Source organism: Coregonus clupeaformis, chromosome 37 (genome assembly GCF_020615455.1).
Source record: "Coregonus clupeaformis isolate EN_2021a chromosome 37, ASM2061545v1, whole genome shotgun sequence".
NCBI lineage: Eukaryota > Metazoa > Chordata > Actinopteri > Salmoniformes > Salmonidae > Coregonus > Coregonus clupeaformis.
Window position 1 is genome coordinate 33,143,515 of NC_059228.1, and position 22,187 is coordinate 33,165,701.

At 43.5% G+C, this 22,187-nt stretch overlaps 1 protein-coding gene across 1 annotated transcript in view; it reads right to left on the reverse strand.

Annotated features, from left to right (window-relative positions):
• Window positions 1-22,187, reverse strand: part of LOC123482778 (peroxisome proliferator-activated receptor gamma coactivator 1-beta-like) — an 82,142-nt gene that overhangs the window by 10,639 nt on the left and 49,316 nt on the right. The window contains exons 2-6 of the mRNA XM_045211621.1: window positions 14,076-14,261; window positions 12,545-12,715; window positions 5,039-5,164; window positions 598-1,588; window positions 316-361 (exon numbers count right to left, since the gene is read on the reverse strand). Of these exons, the coding sequence (XP_045067556.1) occupies window positions 316-361; window positions 598-1,588; window positions 5,039-5,164; window positions 12,545-12,715; window positions 14,076-14,261 (1,520 nt within the window). The remainder of the gene's footprint in view (window positions 1-315; window positions 362-597; window positions 1,589-5,038; window positions 5,165-12,544; window positions 12,716-14,075; window positions 14,262-22,187) is intronic.

Here is a 22,187-nt window from a genome sequence, read left to right on the forward strand (position 1 = left end):
TGTTTGAAGTTTGTATTACATTTCCATTGTGAATGTGAGCATTCCCTTTTTCCTGTAATGTTTTTCTTTACAGCCTTCTGTGATTGGTATTACAGTACAACTACGTCTCCTATTGAGGTCTATTTTGGGATCTGTGTTACCATGCAAGGCTTTTGTGGAGTGCTTTGGGGATATTACAGGGAACATCACAGTAATTTTACACATGGAAGAGTTCCAGAAGTGAACATTAAAAAGAGCTTTGTGATTGCTTGACTGGACAGATGGGCCAGCAGTATATGTGTTGTAGTGTATAGGAATATAGTATGGAAAACAAACCCTGAAGATTTGGGAGTCAGCGGCAGACAGAGGCAGGTGCGTTTCTCTGCAATCAGAACAACAGAAAGAGTTAATGGTACCAATGATTACATACATGGTCAGAGAACACCCCAGCAGATCTAGCAGGTGTAGAAACAGCCTTTTGCTTAGCACGCTGTGTAAAAATGCTGGCGCTCTTTATTTTTCATCCACGTCAAATTGAAGAAAGATGCTGCATGATGGAGCCATGTGGACTGGCACAACAGGACTGGTGTAGGGAGCTTGGTGCTTCATCTTCCTTACCGTTTTGACAGCAGAGGTTATCGGGTTCGGCTGCGTCTGCCGTGGTTTGGAAAGAAGTACTGTTGTTAGGGGTGGTGGTGTCTTCCTCCAGGTTGTGTCCCATGGGGTGTTTGACCGCCGTGTCCTCCTCGCCAGGGCGCCCCGCTCCCGACGAAGGCTCCACCCTCATCTGGCCCGCACGCAACTTCTTGGCGAAGCGGCTGGGGAAAGAGGCGAGCCTGCGGGAGCGGCGGACAGAGAAAGAGGCATCCTCCAGATCGGGGCTCTTAGGGGCCTCTAGTACCCTGTCGCTCTCAGAGCCAGCAGAGTATTTTCTAAGCTCTGGTTTGGTTGAACGGGCAGCCGGACTGGGGGTCTCAGTCTTTCTGTCTTGCGCTGGTTTGGGGATAGCTCCTCTGTTATGGGTGTAGGGGGGGCTGTGGAGTCTGTAAGGCTTGCTCACGTCAAAGGATTTGACCGCTTCGAGCAGTTCGCGCAGGAGAGAGTTGGCTTTGAACTCCCGTCTGCGGGTGAAGGCGAGGCGTGGCCGAGGGACGCTGCCCTGGACCTGGGTTGCAGCCTTGTGACAGTTTGGGGGGATACGAGCCGGGGGGCACTCGGGCCTGGCCCTGCGTACCTGGCCTGGGCACTCGCGCTCCTTGCGCTCCCAGTTGGCCTGCTTGCGTGTGGGGAGGCAGTATGTGTGCATGTACTTGATGAGCTCTACCACAGAGTGCAGTTCTTTCTCCGAGGAGAACTGGGGCTTGGCGGGATCAGGCGGGGTGGAGCTTTCACCCTCACTGCTCGAGGTCTCTTCCTCCTCCTCCTCTTCTTCCTCCTCGGACTCACTGTCCTCCTCGTTATCATCTTCCTCCTCCTCCCCGTCCTCCTCTGTGTCAGCTGAAGGAGTGTCCTCGGCCTCCTGTGTGGTGGTCAGGTGCCGGTGGAGCTCTGTGCACAGACGTCCAGCTGGTCGCACCGCTCGGGGTTTACGCTCCTGTGTGCTGTCAGGCTGCAGAAAGAAACACAGAGATTAGAGTTAGAGTTATTACCTACAAACATGACCTTGGTGAGACTCTGTGCACTGCATGATCCAAGAGATTAACGAATTACTTCTATGTCTAGTCAATGACTACATACCGTACAGAGTGAACAACTCATGACTACATACCGTACAGAGTGAACAACTCATGACTACATACCGTACAGAGTGAACAACTCATGACTACATACCGTACAGAGTGAACAACTCATGACTACATACCGTACAGAGTGAACAACTCATGACTACATACCGTACAGGGTGAACAACTCATGACTACATACCGTACAGAGTGAACAACTCATGACTACATACCGTACAGAGTGAACAACTCATGACTACATACCGTATAGAGTGAACAACTCATGACTACATACCGTACAGGGTGAACAACTCATGACTACATACCGTACAGAGTGAACAACTCATGACTACATACCGTACAGGGTGAACAACTCATGACTACATACCGTACAGAGTGAACAACTCATGACTACATACCGTACAGAGTGAACAACTCATGACTACATACCGTACAGAGTGAACAACTCATGACTACATACCGTACAGGGTGAACAACTCATGACTACATACCGTACAGAGTGAACAACTCATGACTACATACCGTACAGGGTGAACAACTCATGACTACATACCGTACAGGGTGAACAACTCATGACTACATACCGTACAGAGTGAACAACTCATGACTACATACCGTACAGAGTGAACAACTCATCAGCAACCAAAACCAACACAGAGACCCTTCTTTGTGATTGTGACAATTTGCCAAAGTTATACAACAATTAAGATTAGATTAAGATCACTTTATTAATATTAATTGTACACAAGGTCCAACCTAAATATGACTTCCTCTTTATCCCAACCTCCAAAAGACACACATACAGGTTGGAGCAGGGGGCTGCCACACTGGGCGCCCGTGGAGCAGCTGTTGTGGGGGGTTGAATACCTTGCTCAAGGGCACAACGGCAACTAGGATTTGATACCAGCAGCAATCTGGTTGCCAGCTCACTTCATGACAGATTTTTCCATCAGACCTGGGATTGGAACTGGCTCGCCCCTCTAACCGCTAGGCTACCTGCCGCATACCAATGTTCCAAGTAGAGAGAGAGAGAGAGAGAGAGAGAGAGAGAGAGAGAGAGAGAGAGAGAGAGAGAGAGAGAGAGAGAGAGAGAGAGAGAGAGAGAGAACGAGAGAACGAGAGAACGAGAGAGAGATAACGAGAGAGCGAGAGAACGAGAGAGAGAGAGAGAACGAGAAAGAGAGAGAACGAGAGAGAGTGAACGAAAGAGAGAACGAGAGAGAGAGAACGAGAGAGAGAGAGAGAGAGAGAGAGAGAACGAGAGACAGAGAGAACGAGAGAGAGAGAACGAGAGAGAGAGAACGAGAGAGAGCGAGAGAGAGAGAGAGCGAGAGCGAGAGAGAGAACGAGAGAGAGAGAGAGAGAGCGAGAGAGAGAGAGAAAGAACGAGAGAACGAGAGAGAGAGATAACAAGAGAACGAGAAAGAGAGAGAGAACGAGAAAGAGAGTGAACGAAAGAGAGTGAACGAAAGAGAGAATGAGAGAGAGAGAACAAGAGAGAGAGAGAGAGAGAGAGAGAGAGAGAGAGAGAGAGAGAGAGAGAGAGAGAGAGAGAGAGAGAGAGAGAGAGAGAGAGAGAGAGAGAGAGAGAGAGAGAGAGAGAGAGAGAGAGAGAGAGATCATTGCCAGAGCTGCCCTTCCCCTGGTCAGCCATCTGTCACTCCAAAGATGACACATGCCTTGGCCCCCGCAACCAGAACTGAAAAGCCAGAACAGGACAGGGGTAATAAATGAGAAAACACAGGCTTAGTATAGAACTAAGGGTCATAGTATAGAACTAACGGTCATAGTATAGAACTAAGGGTCATAGTATAGAACTAAGGATTATAATATAGAACTAAGTGTCATAGTATAGAACTAAGGGTCATAGTATAGAACTAAGTAAGGGTCATAGTATAGAACTATGGGTCATATTATAGAACTAAGTAAGGGTCATAGTATAGAACTAAGGGTCATAGTATAGAACTAAGGATTATAATATAGAACTAAGTGTCATAGTATAGAACTATGGGTCATAGTATAGAACTAAGGATTATAATATAGAACTAAGTGTCATAGTATAGAACTATGGGTCATAATATAGAACTAAGGATTATAATATAGAACTAAGTGTCATAGTATAGAACTATGGGTCATAATATAGAACTAAGGATTATAATATAGAACTAAGTGTCATAGTATAGAACTATGGGTCATAGTATAGAACTAAGTAAGGGTCATAGTATAGAACTATGGGTCATATTATAGAACTAAGTAAGGGTCATAGTATAGAACTAAGGGTCATAATATAGAACTAAGGATTATAATATAGAACTAAGTGTCATAGTATAGAACTATGGGTCATAGTATAGAACTAAGTAAGGGTCATAGTATAGAACTAAGGGTCATAATATAGCACTAAGGGTCATAGTATAGAAAGCCTTTCCTGTCGTGTGGCCTATGCACCCACTCTCTCTCTCTTTAAAGTAAAGATTCACCCATTTTGAATGTTATATTGTTGTTGTGCATCTCCAAGCGACGTTCTATCGATTCCCGGTGTCATTTCATGTTTTCATATATATCTGAGCTATTGCCGTTCAAGCAGGCAGAAATTCAGCCGGTATGACGTAGCATTGCGATAAAGCCGCTCTCACTACACTCGAAGTTAATAGGAATCAGATTTCAATACTGTCCGATGCCATAACGCGAGAGGTTGTCTTCTCTCGAATGAGCCATTGATCATATTTTTGCAATATTCCTACCTCGAGAAATGTGTAATTTAACAGAGGGTCTAACACATTTCTCCTATTTGTCTGCCTCTTCAGTCCAGGGTGCATTGTATGGTGCCGTTGCGAATGTCAGGCTCCACTCTGTGAGGCACATAGATCTGAAGGTTAAACATGGTGAGATTGTAGAGCAGTTTGTTTAGGTGATTTTACAGCTAACTAGCTACTTCACATGCAGATATTGACTTTGGTATTATTGTGTGTAGCTACTTTGCTAGCTAGCTAGCTACCTAGCTAGCCAGCCCATAGAGAGAGCATTGCATTGTGGGTTTTGTAGTCGACTTGAGCTGCAACGGATTTCCACAACGATTTTCACGTTGCTACCAACCTTATTACAACGACAAAATGAAGCATTTGTTCACAAAAAATATTGTTCTCACATATTAGTGTTATGTAACTTTTATAGGAATGAGTGGTTTTGGTTGGATTTTTCCTTTAAGTCTCTCATGTTCCCTTCATTCTGAGCTTCTAGAGCTCTATTCTAGACAGAGCTCTTTTCTACAAAACAGAGCTCTATTCTAGAACACAGACACAGAATTCCAACTCACTCACCTTAACCAAAGGCCTGACGGGTTTCAGATGCAGGCTCCGGCTGCTATGACGATGCACACTGCTGCCCTCTTTGTGTGACTCCAGGCCAGTGGGCATGTTAGGGGGGGATAGTAGGAGCCTTTTCAGCTGTAGAGAGGGGGACATAGATTGGGACAACTCATTTACACGTCTCCCAAATCAATCCATCCATCAGCAGAACATACAGTATCATCACTCTTGACATGGTCCATTCCGAAGCAAAAACCCTCCTTTCATTTCTGCTCCTTCATCCAGCGTTCAAACCGAAGCTGACAGGAGGAAGCTGTGTGAATAGAAGATCAAACGGAAATGTGATTCTATATCTCTCCTAGTCACTTTTTAACCAGGAGGTAATGCTGCATCGCATTTCAAATGGATATTTTATTCCCTCGCATTTCATTCACTACACATTGAGGCAGCGGTATCGCATGTGAAATCATCAGATTATATAAATCTGCTTGCAACAACAATCCCCTAAGCTGCGTTGGTTGTGGAACACACTGAGGATGTCACCAGAGTGCTGACTATAGATGTGAGGGAAAGATGTGGCTGGTTCCAGTATGCTTGGCTGCTAGTTAATACTGACTGGTGTCATGTAGAAACAGATAATGAAATAGATGAGAAGAACAGTGCTAATTGAGTTGCCCATCCCTGTCAGCATGTGCCAACTTGGCATTGGCTTCAATGGTGCCTCTCAGTGTTTCATTGAGGAAAGTGAAGGGGCGCTGAAGGTTTCCATCTCTATGTACAAAACACTGTTGGTCCACCCATGCCATGAAAGACTACTCTCCTCTGGTCCACTTCCTGCGCTGCCTGGCTCAATGCAGCCCTTGTTCTCTGCTGCTCACACACACGCGCGTGCACAGCCTCTTGTGTGCACACATACACCTTGCATCACACACACACACACACACACACGCACGTACACACACACCCACACAAACACAAACAACATACAACACATGCTGAGGTCAGGTGCAGTTACAGGTCCTGCCAGCAGAGGGAGTCCTGCTCCTCCACTCACAAACCAGTCATGACACTCCCAGGGTAATCTTGTTCCCAGACACTTCCGCCCAAATGCGCAAAGAGTCTAGTGGACCAACGCATCAGACTTGGCCTTTGTTAGCCAATACAGAGAGAAACTCAACTAACCAATCATCTCCCACAACACATTCTCAAACCACAAGCACAGAGCCACACCTCAGTCATGTGATTCGCTAAAATTAAATGATGACAAATACTTTACTCAGTAAGGTCACTTCCATAGAATCCTATGGTCACTCCTACTAAGGCCAACTTTGAGTGGTTGATATCCCAGGCTTATATGCGCTGTGTGGTGAGGTTACCCCCAGGGTCACATCAATAAATCCTCTGGTCTGTCACTGGGATGGAGAGGGACTGACAGGCAGGGAGGCAGGCAGGGAGGTGGACTGTTACATGTCACCATGTTAATCCACACTTCACCATAAAATTTGCCTTTTTTGCCTAAAAACAGGTGCAGAGGGTCAAGATTTTGAATATAATAATGAAATTGTGACAAAATATTGCCCATCAGTCCACTACTCTAGCCTATATATTTGTCAGTAAAAACATCACAGATGTTTACCTCTGAATGACTAGCATGCACAACAACAAATGTTTACCTCTGAATGACTAGCATGCACAACAACAAATGTTTACCTCTGAATGACTAGCATGCACACAACAGATGTTTACCTCTGAATAACTAGCATGCACAACAACAGATGTTTACCTCTGAATAACTAGCATGCACAACAACAGATGTTTACCTCTGAATAACTAGCATGCACAACAACAGATGTTTACCTCTGAATAACTAGCATGCACAACAAATGTTTACCTCTGAATAACTAGCATGCACAACAACAGATGTTTACCTCTGAATAACTAGCATGCACAACAACAGATGTTTACCTCTGAATAATTAGCATGCACAACAACAGATGTTTACCTCTGAATAATTAGCATGCACAACAACAGATGTTTACCTCTGAATAACTAGCATGCACAACAAATGTTTACCTCTGAATAACTAGCATGCACAACAACAGATGTTTACCTCTGAATAACTAGCATGCACAACAAATGTTTACCTCTGAATAACTAGCATGCACAACAACAGATGTTTACCTCTGAATAACTAGCATGCACAACAACAGATGTTTACCTCTGAATAACTAGCATGCACAACAACAGATGTTTACCTCTGAATAACTAGCATGCACAACAACAGATGTTTACCTCTGAATAACTAGCATGCACAACAAATGTTTACCTCTGAATAACTAGCATGCACAACAACAGATGTTTACCTCTGAATAACTAGCATGCACAACAAATGTTTACCTCTGAATAACTAGCATGCACAACAACAGATGTTTACCTCTGAATAACTAGCATGCACAACAACAGATGTTTACCTCTGAATAACTAGCATGCACAACAACAGATGTTTACCTCTGAATAACTAGCATGCACAACAAATGTTTACCTCTGAATAACTAGCATGCACAACAACAGATGTTTACCTCTGAATAACTAGCATGCACAACAACAGATGTTTACCTCTGAATAACTAGCATGCACAACAACAGATGTTTACCTCTGAATAACTAGCATGCACAACAACAGATGTTTACCTCTGAATAACTAGCATGCACAACAACAGATGTTTACCTCTGAATAACTAGCATGCACAACAAATGTTTACCTCTGAATAACTAGCATGCACAACAACAGATGTTTACCTCTGAATAACTAGCATGCACAACAAATGTTTACCTCTGAATAACTAGCATGCACAACAACAGATGTTTACCTCTGAATAACTAGCATGCACAACAACAGATGTTTACCTCTGAATAACTAGCATGCACAACAAATGTTTACCTCTGAATAACTAGCATGCACAACAACAAACAGAATTCCAGTTTTGATCATTTTGTCGTATTGCTGCTACCAGTGCCAACTGATACCAACTCCCATGAAGATTCTTAAGCTATCTAAGGACATCATGAGGGTAATTTCCATCAATTTGTTAAAAATGTCCCATCAGTGGGTATATACAGTTGAAGTCGGAAGTTTACATACACTTAGGTTGGAGTCATTAAAACTGGTTTTTCAACCACTCCACAAATTTCTTGTTAACAAACTATAGTTTTGGCAAGTCGGTTAGGACATTTACTTTGTGCATGACACAAGTAATTTTTCCAACAATTGTTTACAGACAGAAAGTCAGAAGTTTACATACACTAAGTTGACTGTGCCTTTAAACAGCTTGGAAAATTCCAGAAAATGATGACATGGCTTTAGAAGCTTCTGATAGGCTAATTGACATCATTTGAGTCAATTGGAGGTGTACCTGTGGATGTATTTCAAGGCCTACCTTCAAACTCAGTGCCTCTTTGCTTGACATCATGGAAAAATCAAAAGAAATCAGCCAAGACCTCAGAATATTTTTTGTAGACCTCCACAAATCTGGTTCATCCTTGGGAGCAATTTCCAAACGCCTGAGGGTACCACGTTCATCTGTACAAACAATAGTACGCAAGTATAAACACCATGGGACTACGCAGCCGTCATACTGCTCAGGAAGGAAACGCGTTTCCTAGATATGAACGTACTTTGGTGCGAAAAGTGCAAATCAATCCCAGAACAACAGCAAAGGACCTTGTGAAGATGCTGGAGGAAACAGGTACAAAAGTATCTATATCCACAGTAAAACAAGTCCTATATCGACATAACCTGAAAGGCCGCTCAGCAAGGAAGAAGGCACTGCTCCAAAACCGCCATAAAAAAGCCAGACAAAGATTTTACATTTTGGAGAAATGTCCTCTGGTCTGATGAAACAAAAATAGAACTGTTTGGCCATAATGACCATCATTATGTTTGGAGGAAAAAGGGAGTCCTTGTAAGCCGAAGAACACCATCCCAACCGTGAAGCACGGGGGTGGCAGCATCATGCTGTGAGGGTGCGTTGCTGCTGGAGGGACTGGTGCACTTCACAAAATAGATGGCATCATGAGGAAGGAAAATTATGTGGATATATTGAAGCAACATCTCAAGACATCAGTCAGGAAATGAAAGCTTGGTCGCAAATGGGTCTTCCAAATGGACAATGACCCCAAGCATACTTCCAAAGTTGTGGCAAAATGGCTTAAGGACAACAAAGTCAAGGTATTGGAGTGGCCATCACAAAGCCCTGACCTCAATCCTATAGAACATTTGTGGGCAGAAATGAAAAAGCGTGTGCGAGCAAGGAGTCCTACAAACCTGACTCAGTTACACCAGCTCTGTCAGGAGGAATGGGCCAAAATTCACCCAACTTATTGTGGGAAGCTTGTGGATTGCTACCTGAAACGTTTGACCCAAGTTAAACAATTTAAAGGCAACGCTACCAAATACTAATTGAGCATATGTAAACTTCTGACCCACTGGGAATGTGATGAAAGAAATAAAAGCTTAAATAAATAATTCTCTCTACTATTATTCTGACATTTCACATTCTAAAAATAAAGTGGTGATCCTAACTGACCTAAGACAGGGAATTCTTACTAGGATTAAATGTCAGGAATTGTGAAAAACTGAGTTTAAATGTATTTGGCTAAGGTGTATGTAATCTTCCGACTTCAACTGTATATAGTCTGAATGTTATCCGGTAATTGTAATCATCTCTGAGAGGCTGAGTGAGTAGGGGTAGAGACCATGTAGGTATGTAGATAACTCGTTTCACTCAGCGCTGTAACCCAAAACGACCTTTGTAACCCTTGCCTTGATCATTTGAGATTTCTGTATCTTTAAACCCGCTCCAAAGTTTGTGTCCTCTAGAAACTTAAGGAAAATGAAGGAAGTATGTTGGCTTCATTGTGGACAAGAGCAATAAGGACATATTACAGGAGGAATAAGAGGGAATATATTACACCAGACTTCCTAGTTCACTTTTGTGCCAGAGCTACTTACATGCTCATCCAAGCACACAGAATATCAACTGGCCAAATGTTTCCCAATGTAATGAAATCCTATTAATGTATTCTCTGTAAAATATACCATTTTTCTGTTGCAATCCAGAGCAAACATGAGTAGATAGGGACAACAGTTGAAAATAAAAACATGTTTTTCCTGAGAGGAGAGGGATGCAGGGGAGAGAGGGTAGGGGCATCCCAAAGGACAGTGTGAAAAGAGGAGAGGGCTAGAAGGGGGGGTCACAGGGTTATCTCCACAGTGTAACTGCTAGCGTTATAGGAGGCTGGGCTGGGTCCTAGGAGTCAGACATGGGTATGACAGTAGTATATCACCCCTTTAAGATGGCAAAGGAGTGAGAGAGAAATAGAACAATGGCGGAAAGTAAAAAAAGGAAGATTGAATGAGAGTTAGAGGAGGTACAGTGCATTGGGAAAGTACTTTTTCCACATTTTGTTACGTTACAGCCTTATTCAAAAATGTATTATATTATCTTATTTTTCTCAAATTTTCTACACACAATACCCCATAACGCCAAAGCGAAAAAAAAAAACTGATTTTTAGTAAGTTTTGCAAATTTATTACAACTAAAAAACAGAAATACCTTATTTCCATAAGTATTCAGACCCTTTGCTATGAGACTCGAAATTGAGCTCAGGTGCATCCTGTTTCCATTGACCATCGTTGAGATGTTTCTACAACTTGATTGGAGTCCACCTGTGGTAAATTCAATTGATTGGACATGATTTGGAAAGGCACACACCTGTCTATATAAGGTCCCACAGTTCACAGTGCATGTCAGAGCAAAAACCAAGCCATGAGGTCGAAGGAATTGTCCATAGAGCTCCGAGACAGGATTGTGTCGAGGCACAGATCTGGGGAAGGGTACCAAAAAATGTCTGCAGTATTGAAGGTCACCGAGAACACAGTGGCCTCCATCATTCTTAAATGGAAGAAGTTTGGAACTACCCAGACTCTTCCTAGAGCTGGCCGCCCGGCCAAACTGAGCAATCGGGGGAGAAGGGCCTTGGTCAGGGAGGTGAACAAGAACCCGATGGTCACTGACAGAGCTCCAGAGTTCCTCTTTGGAGATGGGAGAACCTTCCAGAAGGACAACCATCTCTGCAGCACTCCACCAATCAGGCCTTAATGGTAGAGTGGTCAGACGGAAGCCACTCCTCAATAAAAGGCACATGACAGCCCGCTTGGAGTTTGCCAAAAGGCACCTAAAGGACTCTCAGACCATGATAAACAAGATTCTCTGGTCTGATGAAACCAAGATTGAATTCTTTGGCCTGAATGCCAAGCATCATGTCTGGAGGAAACCAGGCACCGCTCATCACCTGGCCAATACCATCCCTACGGTGAAGCATTGTGGTGGCTGCATCATGCTGTGGGGATGTTTTTCAGCGGCAGGGACTGGGAGACTAGTCAGGATGGAGGGAAAGATGAAAGATTAACAGAGAGATCCTTGAAGGAAACCTGCTCCAGAGTGCTCAGGACCTCAGACTGGGGCGAAGGTTCACCTTCCAACAGGACAACGACCCTAAGCACACAGCCCAGACAACACAGGAGTGGCTTCGGGACAAGTCTCTGAATATCCTTGAGTGGCCCAGCCACAGCCCGGACTTGAACCCGGTCTAACATCTCTGGAGAGACCTGAAAATAACGGAGCAGCGACATTCCCCATCCAACCTGACAGAGCTTGAGAAGATCTGCAGAGAAGAATGGGAGAAACTCCCCAAAAACAGGTGTCCCAAGCTTGTAGCGTCATACCTAAGAAGACTCGAGGCTGTAACCGCTGCCAAAGGTGCTTCAACAAAGTACTGAGTAAAGGGACTGAATACTTATGTAAATGTTTTTTGTTTTTTTTTAACTTGCAAAAAAAATTGAAACACCTGTTTTTGCTTTGTCATTATGGGGTCTTAAATAATATAAATAAATAAATCGGTCATTTAGCAGACAGTCTTATCCAGAGCGACTTACAGGAGCAATTAGGGTTAAGTGCCTTGCTCAAGGGCACATCGACAGATTTTTCACCTAGTCGGCTCGGGGATTAGTACCAGCAACCTTTCGGTTACTGGCACAACGCTCTTAACCACTAAGCTACCTGCCGCCCCGAGTGTAGATTGATGAAGGGAAAAAAACATTTAATCAATTTTAGAATAAGGCTGTAATGTAACAAAATGTGGAAAAAGTGAAGGGGTCTGAATACTTTCCGAATGCACTGTAGGGGGAGTGGCGGGGGTAGGGGAGGTAAGGGGGTAGCGGGGGTCAAAAAGAGGTGAGAGCCACAGTTTCTTTAAGAGAACATGTTTGTGGTCCAGGTTGCCTGCCTGTGCCTGCCAGTAAAAAGCATTCTTATTAGAAGTAGTGGTTGCTAAAAAGAATGGAAAAGCCCAAAATGAGAAAAATTCAGACCTTTGTTGACTATCATACCCATGCTGTGGGGTAGTCAGAGCAGAGGCCCATCCAAATCCATCTTAAACAGTGAGGAAGGGTTCTTACTAAAGATGGATCTTCTGTCTCTGGGCTCAGGGAGCCTGAAGGGAAGGGGAGGTCATCCTCAGACCCCTCCCCCAGCGAGGGAAACACAGACAGCCCCCCCTCCTCGTCCTCCACCATGCCGTCCAGGCTGTCTGTGAGAGCAGCCAGCAGCGCCGCATTCTCATCTTCTATCTGGAGGGGGCAGGAGAGAAAGAGAGGGCATCAGTGAACACACTACTACCCACTTACAACACAGTCAATTACAACACAGAGCACTCTGCATTTGAATTCTGAAATGGCTACTCTAGTCTGAGAGCACCATCCATTCATACACAGTGTTGTTCGTTTTAGCAGCTGCCATGTTGCTAAGAGCATAGAGTCTGGTGGTGGGATGATAGCGGAGCGGAGACAGCCTATGGGAAGTGAGCGAGGCTTCATCTCCCCCACCCCACCCATCTGAAGGTTAAATTAACTAAGCTGGGAGATCAATGGCTTCCACACAGGCATCCAAAACAAGGCCCAGAGGGGACCGTCCCAATCCAATCTTTACTCTACCCCTCTAAAATCAATCTGAACAAGGGATTACAATCAAGTGGATGGTAAAATAAACAACAGCGTTGGGTGGTGGGGCCCTGCTCACTCAATCACTACCATGGTGGATGATGTTTATGAACACATTATATTAGATCTGTGCATTAGTCTGATCGATAAAAACCACTGAAGGGAATTCTAAAATGGGAGTCTACAAACTTATCATAGACTAAGACTGGAGCCTCTTCAATTTACCAATAATCTGTGTAGTCTAGTCCTATGTAGGGTTGCAAAATTCCATGAACTTTCAATAAAATCCCTGGTTTTCCCAAAATCCCGGTTGGAGGTCTCCTGGAATCAGGAGGGAAATCCTGAATCATCCAAACAGGATTTCTGGAAAACCAGGGAATTTATTGAAAGTCACAGGCATTTGTAACCCTACACTCTTAGAAAGAAGGGTTCCAAAGGGGTTATTTGGCTGTCCCCATAAGAGAACCCTTTTTGGTTCTAAGTAGAACCCTTTTTGGTTCCAGGTAGAACCCTTTTTTTGTGTTCCCTGTAGAACCCTCTGTGGAAAGGGTTCTTCTACATGGAACCCAAAAGGGTTCTATCTGGAACCAAAAAGGGTTCTTCAAAGGGTTCTCCTATGGGGACAGCCGAAGAACCGTTTTAGGTTCTAGTTAGCACCTTTTTTTCTAAGAGTGTAGTCCTACGCCATAGGAATCTACAGCCATGTTTTAGGGTTATTCTAGTCCCTATGTTGGAGTTCTATTACATAGGGTGGGTGGTCCTGGTGGAATCCTTGCCTGGTCCCAGATCAGTTTCCAAGACAGCACAAACAGATCTGGGCCCGTATCCACAAAGCGTCTCAGAGTAGGCGTGCTGATCTATGATCTGTCTAATCTTATTCATTATGATCTAAAGGCAAAACTGCTCCTAGATCAGCACTCCTACTCTGAAACACGTTATGGATCCAGGCCCAGGCTAGTGGAATCCCGTGCACACGGGCCGAGCATCTCACCTCAAAGAGCTCCGGGTCTGGTGTGCTGTACTGGATGGAGGCAGGGGAGATGTCACAATTGTCGTTGCACCAGTGGAGCTCGCTGAGGCAGTTGACTGAGTCAAAGTTGCTGGCGTCCAGCTGAGAGAGGTCAATGTCAGGGAAGTCAGCATCCAGGCGGTCCGAGCAGACCTCCTCCTCCCCATACTGTAGAGAGAGAGAGAGAGGAGGGAGGGAGGGTCAGGTTAGACTCTTGTTTGATCAAAGTCCTTTTTAAGACATACAGTACATTGAAGATATCATTGATATCTTATCAAATATATATAAATATACATTAAATAAATTACATTGATATCAAATATAAAATAGCTGTAATGGTTAATAGAAGGGTAATGGGCCAGCAGCCACTACTTAAACCATGCTCCTCAGCATGCTCATATTAATGGAACCCGGGGTAGACTACTACAGTACAGTAGAGTATGGTTGTCAATGACACAGAGACTTCTAAAAGAGACCGCCTCCCTCAGCACACGCTCATTACAACTAATGGACAGAGTGTTGAAACATGCACCACACAGACAGACCAGAGTCACGAGACTGAGACCATCTTCTAATGAGCCCCAGTAAAACTGGGATATTCTACTACAGGGCAGCAGTGCTGGAGGTCCTCTGGTAGTAAAACTGGGATATTCTACTACAGGGCAGCAGTGCTGGAGGTCCTCTGGTAGTAAAACTGGGATATTCTACTACAGGGCAGCAGTGCTGGAGGTCCTCTGGTAGTAAAACTGGGATATTCTACTACAGGGCAGCAGTGCTGGAGGTCCTCTGGTAGTAAAACTGGGATATTCTACTACAGGGCAGCAGTGCTGGAGGTCCTCTGGTAGTAAAACTGGGATATTCTACTACAGGGCAGCAGTGCTGGGGGTCCTCTGGTAGTAAAACTGGGATATTCTACTACAGGGCAGCAGTGCTGGAGGTCCTCTGGTAGTAAAACGGGGATATCCTACTACAGGGCAGCAGTGCTGGAGGTCCTCTGGTAGTAAAACTGGGATATTCTACTACAGGGCAGCAGTGCTGGGGGTCCTCTGGTAGTAAAACGGGGATATTCTACTACAGGGCAGCAGTGCTGGAGGTCCTCTGGTAGTAAAACGGGGATATTCTACTACAGGGCAGCAGTGCTGGGGGTCCTCTGGTAGTAAAACTGGGATATTCTACTACAGGGCAGCAGTGCTGGAGGTCCTCTGGTAGTAAAACGGGGATATTCTACTACAGGGCAGCAGTGCTGGAGGTCCTCTGGTAGTAAAACTGGGATATTCTACTACAGGGCAGCAGTGCTGGAGGTCCTCTGGTAGTAAAACTGGGATATTCTACTACAGGGCAGCAGTGCTGGAGGTCCTCTGGTAGTAAAACTGGGATATTCTACTACAGGGCAGCAGTGCTGGAGGTCCTCTGGTAGTAAAACGGGGATATTCTACTACAGGGCAGCAGTGCTGGGGGTCCTCTGGTAGTAAAACGGGGATATTCTACTACAGGGCAGCAGTGCTGGAGGTCCTCTGGTAGTAAAACTGGGATATTCTACTACAGGGCAGCAGTGCTGGAGGTCCTCTGGTAGTAAAACTGGGATATTCTACTACAGGGCAGCAGTGCTGGGGGTCCTCTGGTAGTAAAACTGGGATATTCTACTACAGGGCAGCAGTGCTGGAGGTCCTCTGGTAGTAAAACTGGGATATTCTACTACAGGGCAGCAGTGCTGGAGGTCCTCTGGTAGTAAAACTGGGATATTCTACTACAGGGCAGCAGTGCTGGAGGTCCTCTGGTAGTAAAACGGGGATATTCTACTACAGGGCAGCAGTGCTGGAGGTCCTCTGGTAGTAAAACTGGGATATTCTACTACAGGGCAGCAGTGCTGGAGGTCCTCTGGTAGTAAAACTGGGATATTCTACTAATTGATACCGGTTAGGAGTTCATAAATTGCAGATGTAGGCCAACACAGTTGTGTGTGTGTGCCACTGTAATGATCAAAGGACTGGTTACTCAAGCCAACTCAATTATGATGTTCTCTGGCTGAGCGAGAGAGAGAGAGCGAGCGAGAGATAGAGAGAGACAGAGAAGAACAAACATAATTGTAAATACAACCCATATTTATGTTTATTTATTTTTCCCTTTTGTACTTTAACTATTTGCATATAATATGATATTTGAAATGTCTTTATTCTTTTGGAACTTTTATGAGTGTAATGTTTACTGTTCATTTTTATTGTTTATTTCACTTTTGTTTATTGTCTACTTCACTTGCTTTGGCAATGTTAACATTTGTTTTCCATGCCAATAAAGCCCTCACAATGAAATTGAATTGAGAGAGTGCTGTGGTGGCAGGCTAGCTGGTGTGTTATCTCAGAAGATGTGGAAGGAGTAAAGAGAAGAGGGAGAGGAGAATGCCTTCTGCAGGTCTGACTAGAGCGGCTCTCTCTCTCTCTCACTCTCACTCTCACTCTCACTCTCACTCTCTCTCACTCACTATACCAGTGAACCACAACACTGAGCAACAACCACACCATTGAACCACAACCACACAATTGAAACACAACCAGGCCATAATTGAAGTGGCTCTGGCCTCTGTCATTTAGTAATACTACACGCTGTCTGTGGGGATCCATGCTGTTGCCCATTCACCAGAACTGAATCTCTATAGAAGGAGTTCTAATCTAGGATCTGTCCATATAATGTTATTTATTATGATATAAAAGCCTAAACTGATCTTAGAACAGGACCCTTACTCTGAGATGCATTGTGGATACAGGCCCATGAATCACAATACAGGAATCATCTAAAGCACATAACTATGTGCTGTGGTGTGAATTGTTGTTAACTCAAAGGAGGTTATGTATAATAATCAACCTATCAAATGCAGAGTGGATATTATTGCCTTGTATGGACCTAAAAGGAAATGAGTCATAGTGTTCTAAAGTGGCATCAGCAACTTCCAACTGAGACATGACAACAGTGTTATCTCAGCCATGTGTTGTGTGCAACTACACACAGAGATAATTATGCTAATGTAGGCTGGCGCATCATTGTTAATCCAGCTGTAACCTACTACCTTCTTTTTGTCTGTCTTCCTCCTCATTCCGTTGTTCCGTTGTTCCGTTGTTCTGTTATTGGCCGATATTAGCCTTTTACGGCTGTATTTGTATCTGTGTTTAATCCACCGAACAGGATGGTAGAAGATGCGGATAAAAACACACAAAAAACTTCATAATATTAAAAAAAAAAATCAATTTCATCATTTGTCCTGAAGAGGGCGATTTGATTCGATTTGTTGCTCCCCCTCAGCTGCTATTGTCACGGATTCAGCCGAGGCTGCCCCTCCTCCTTGCTCGGGCAGGCTTCGCCGTTCGTCGTCACCGATGTACTAGCTACTACCAATCCATGTTTCTATGTTCGACTTGTTTTGTCTTCATTGGTCACACCTGTTTCCCATCATGTAGTTATGTCTTCCCTATTTAACCCTCTGTCTCACACTGTGTGTTGTGCGTGTTTGTTCATGTTTTGGTTGTCGTTAGTGTGCAGGTTTTTTCCTCCCTGCATGGAGGTTTGTTCTTTCTCTTACCTACGAGTAAAGTACGTTTTTTCGATTAGCTCTGTGTCCTGCGCCTGACTTCGTCCTACCGCATTACACTGACGCCTTGACAGCTATGGGGGACGTGTAGCCTACACCACCACCACTGAAATATGTGACATCAACAGAAAGCCCAAGGTGACAAGGACAAGGGAGATATAAACCAGGAATGAATATGTCAACTATGCACTCCTTGTAGATGTCCCTGTCTGTTTACAGCCAACTAGAGCCGATATTATTGGCCGATATTAGCCTTTTAATGCTGTATTTGTATCTGTGTTTAATCCACCGAAAAGGACGGTAGAAGATGCGGATAAAAACACACAAAAAAAAACGTACTTCATAATATTTTACTTTTTTTTTCAATTTCATAATTTGTCCTGAAGAGGGCGATCTTTACATGGCTATAAGCCTATCTTGCCTTCGCACTACAGCAAGACTGGCGACCATCACCCAACGCAACTGTTTAGAATCCTCTTGGACCTAGACTTGGCGCTCCGGTACCGCTTGCCGTGCGGTAGCAGAGAGAACAGTCTATGACTAGGGTGGCTGGAGTCTTTGACAATTTTTAGGGCCTTCCTCTGACACCGCCTGGTATAGAGGTCCTGGATGGCAGGAAGCTTGGCCCCAGTGATGCACTGGGCCGTACGCACTACCCTAGCCATACAGAAAATGTTTTTTCTTCTTCATTCCAGCTATACTAATAAAAATATTGGCAGTTATCGTGAATATTTCCCCTCTAAAACTGGTATCAGATTTTTAAAATAACATATTGGTTGGGCTCTACAGCCAACAGCCTTAATATGCTGTATACAACATGTCCAGAATCCATAGAGGCCTTTTGAAAACAGAGAGGGAGCAGGATTCTTGAGGCCATTAAAAGAGCTATTTGTTGAATTTCCATTTGTGTTCGCTTAGGCAACACTTTCCTATCCATTCAGACAAAAACGGCAAAGACATCTATATCGACCCACCAAAAAACTAATTATAAACAGCATATGGAGGCTCGCTATAGCGTGTGTTGTGTTATATAAAGCTCACACAGTCACAGTCATGTGCTTCAAAGTCAGTGGAACGAGTCACACAGTGCTGTGTGGGTCGCTGATACTCTCTCTCACTCCCAAAGCACAACCATACAAGGACAACTTGTAGGCTGGTGAGAACAGGGAGCATTGACGAACTTCTGCTACAACTACTGTTACAACTACTGTTACTACTGTTACAACTACTGTTAATACTACTGTTACAACTACTGCTACAACTACTGCTAGAACTACTGCTAGAACTACTGTTACAACTACTGTTAATACTATTGTTACAACTATTGTTACAACTGTTACAACTACTATTAATACTACTGTTACAACTACTGTTACTACTGTTACAACTACTGTTACTACTGTTACAACTACTGTTAATACTGTTACAACTACTGTTAATACTATTGCTACAACTACTGTTACTACTGCTACAACCACTGAAATAACACATATGGAATCATGTAGTAACCAAAAAAGTGTTACACAAATCAAAATATATTTTATATTTGAGATTCTTCAAATAGCCACCCTTTGCCTTGATGACAGCTTTGCACACGCTTTGCATTCTCTAAACCAGCTTCATGAAGTAGTCACCTGGAATGCATTTCATTCCAATTGCGATCCAATTACGATCTTGTCTAATCGCTGCAACTCCCCAACGGGCTCGGGAGAGGCGAAGGTTGAGTCATGCGTCCTCCGAAACATGACCCGCCAAACCACGCTTAGGGGGGATATACAGAAGATAGACCTATTTGGTAAAAGACCAAGTCCATGTTATAGCAAGAACATCTCAAATAAGCAAAGATAAATGACAGTCCATCATTACTTTAAGACATATAGGTCAGTCAATACGGAAAATTTGAAGAACTTTGAAAGTTTCTTCAAATGCAGTCGCAAAAACCATCAAGCGCTATGATGAAACTGGCTCTCATGAGGACCGCCACAGGAATGGAAGACCCAGAGTTACCTCTGCTGCAGAGGATAAGTTCATTAGAGTTACCAGCCTCAGAAATTGAAGCCCAAATAAATGCTTCACAGAGTTCAAGTAACAGACACATCTCAACAACTATTCAGAGGAGACTGCATGAAACAGGCCTTCATGGTCTAATTGCTGCAAAGAAACCACTACTAAAGGACACCAATAAGAAGAGATTTGCTTGGGCCAAGAAACACGACCAATGGACATTAGACCGGTGGAAATTTGTCCTTTGGTCTGGAGTCCAAATTGGATATCTTTGGTTCCAACCGCTGTGTCTTTGTGAGACAGCATTCTGCAGCGATACGCCATCCCATCTGGTTTGGGCTTAGTGGGTCTATCATTTGTTTTTCAACAGGACAATGACCCAACACACCTCCAGGCTGTGTAAGGGCTATTTTACCAAGAAGGAGAGTGATGGAGTGCTGCATCAGATGACCTGGCCTCCACAATCCCCCGACCTCAACCAAATTGAGATGGTTTGGGATGAGTCGGACCGCAGAGTGAAGGAAAAGCAGCCAACAAGTGCTCAGCATATGTGGGAACTCCTTCAAGACTGTTGGAAAAGCATTCCAGGTAAAGGTGGTTGAGAGAATGCCAAGAGTGTGCAAAGCTGTCATCAATGCAAAGGCTGGCTATTTGAAGAATCTCAAATATAAAATATATTTTTTGGTTACTACATGATTCCATATGTGTTATTTCATAGTTTGATGTCTTCACTATTATTCTACAATGTAGAATACTGTTACAAATACTGTTACAACTACTGCTACAACTACTGCTACAGCTACTGTTACAGCTACTGTTACAAATACTGCTACAACTACTGCTACAGCTACTGTTACAACTACTGTTACAACTACTGCTACAACTACTGGTACAACTACTGCTACAAATACTGCTACAACTACTGCTACAAATTCTGCTACAAATACTCCTACAGCTACTGCTACAGCTACTGTTACAACTACTGCTACAGCTACTGTTACAACTACTGCTACAGCTACTGTTACAACTACTGTTACAAATACTGCTACAACTACTGTTACAACTACTGTTACAACTACTGCTACAACTACTGTTACAACTACTGCTAAAAATACTGCTACAGCTACTGTTACAACTACTGTTACTACTGTTACAACTACTGCTACAACTACTGTTACAACTACTGCTAAAAATACTGCTACAGCTACTGTTACAACTACTGTTACTACTGCTACAACTACTGCTACAACTACTGTTACAACTACTGCTACAACTACTGTTACAACTACTGTTACAAATACTGCTACAGCTACAACTACTGTTACAACTACTGCTACAGCTACTGTTACAACTACTGCTACAAATACAACTACTGTTACTACTGTTATAACTACTGCTACAACTACTGTTACAGCTACTGTTACAACTACTGTTACAACTACTGTTACAACTACTGTTACAACTACTGTTACAACTACTGCTACAACTACTGCTACAACTACTGTTACAACTACTGCTAAAAATACTGCTACAGCTACTGTTACAACTACTGTTACTACTGCTACAACTACTGCTACAACTACTGTTACAACTACTGCTACAACTACTGTTACAACTACTGTTACAAATACTGCTACAGCTACAACTACTGTTACAACTACTGCTACAGCTACTGTTACAACTACTGCTACAAATACAACTACTGTTACTACTGTTATAACTACTGCTACAACTACTGTTACAGCTACTGTTACAACTACTGTTACAACTACTGTTACAACTACTGTTACAACTACTGTTACAACTACTGCTACAACTACTGCTACAACTACTGCTACAGCTACTGTTACAGCTACTGTTACAACTACTGTTACAACTACTGTTACAAATACAACTACTGTTACAACTACTGCTACAACTACTGTTACAGCTACTGTTACAGCTACTGTTACAACTACTGTTACAACTACTGTTACAACTACTGTTACAACTACTGTTACAAATACAACTACTGTTACTACTGTTATAACTACTGTTACAACTACTTCTACAACTACTGCTACAGCTACTGTTACAACTACTGTTACAACTACTGCTACAGCTACTGTTACAACTACTGTTACAAATACAACTACTGTTACTACTGTTACAACTACTGCTACAACTACTGTTACAGCTACTGTTACAACTACTGTTACAACTACTGTTACAACTACTGCTACTGTTACAACTACTGTTACAACTACTGCTACAGCTACTGTTACAGCTACTGCTACAGCTACTGCTACAACTACTGTTACAACTACTGTTACTACTGTTATAACTACTGTTACTACTACTGTTACAACTACTGTTACAACTACTGCTACAACTACTGCTACAACTACTGCTACAACTACTGCTACAACTACTTGCATGGGCTGCGTCTCAATCCACCACATCGGCCAATGGTAGTCTTCCGCATATGCGGCGTTTGTCATGACCATGAGACATCCCGAAAATCAGCCTTC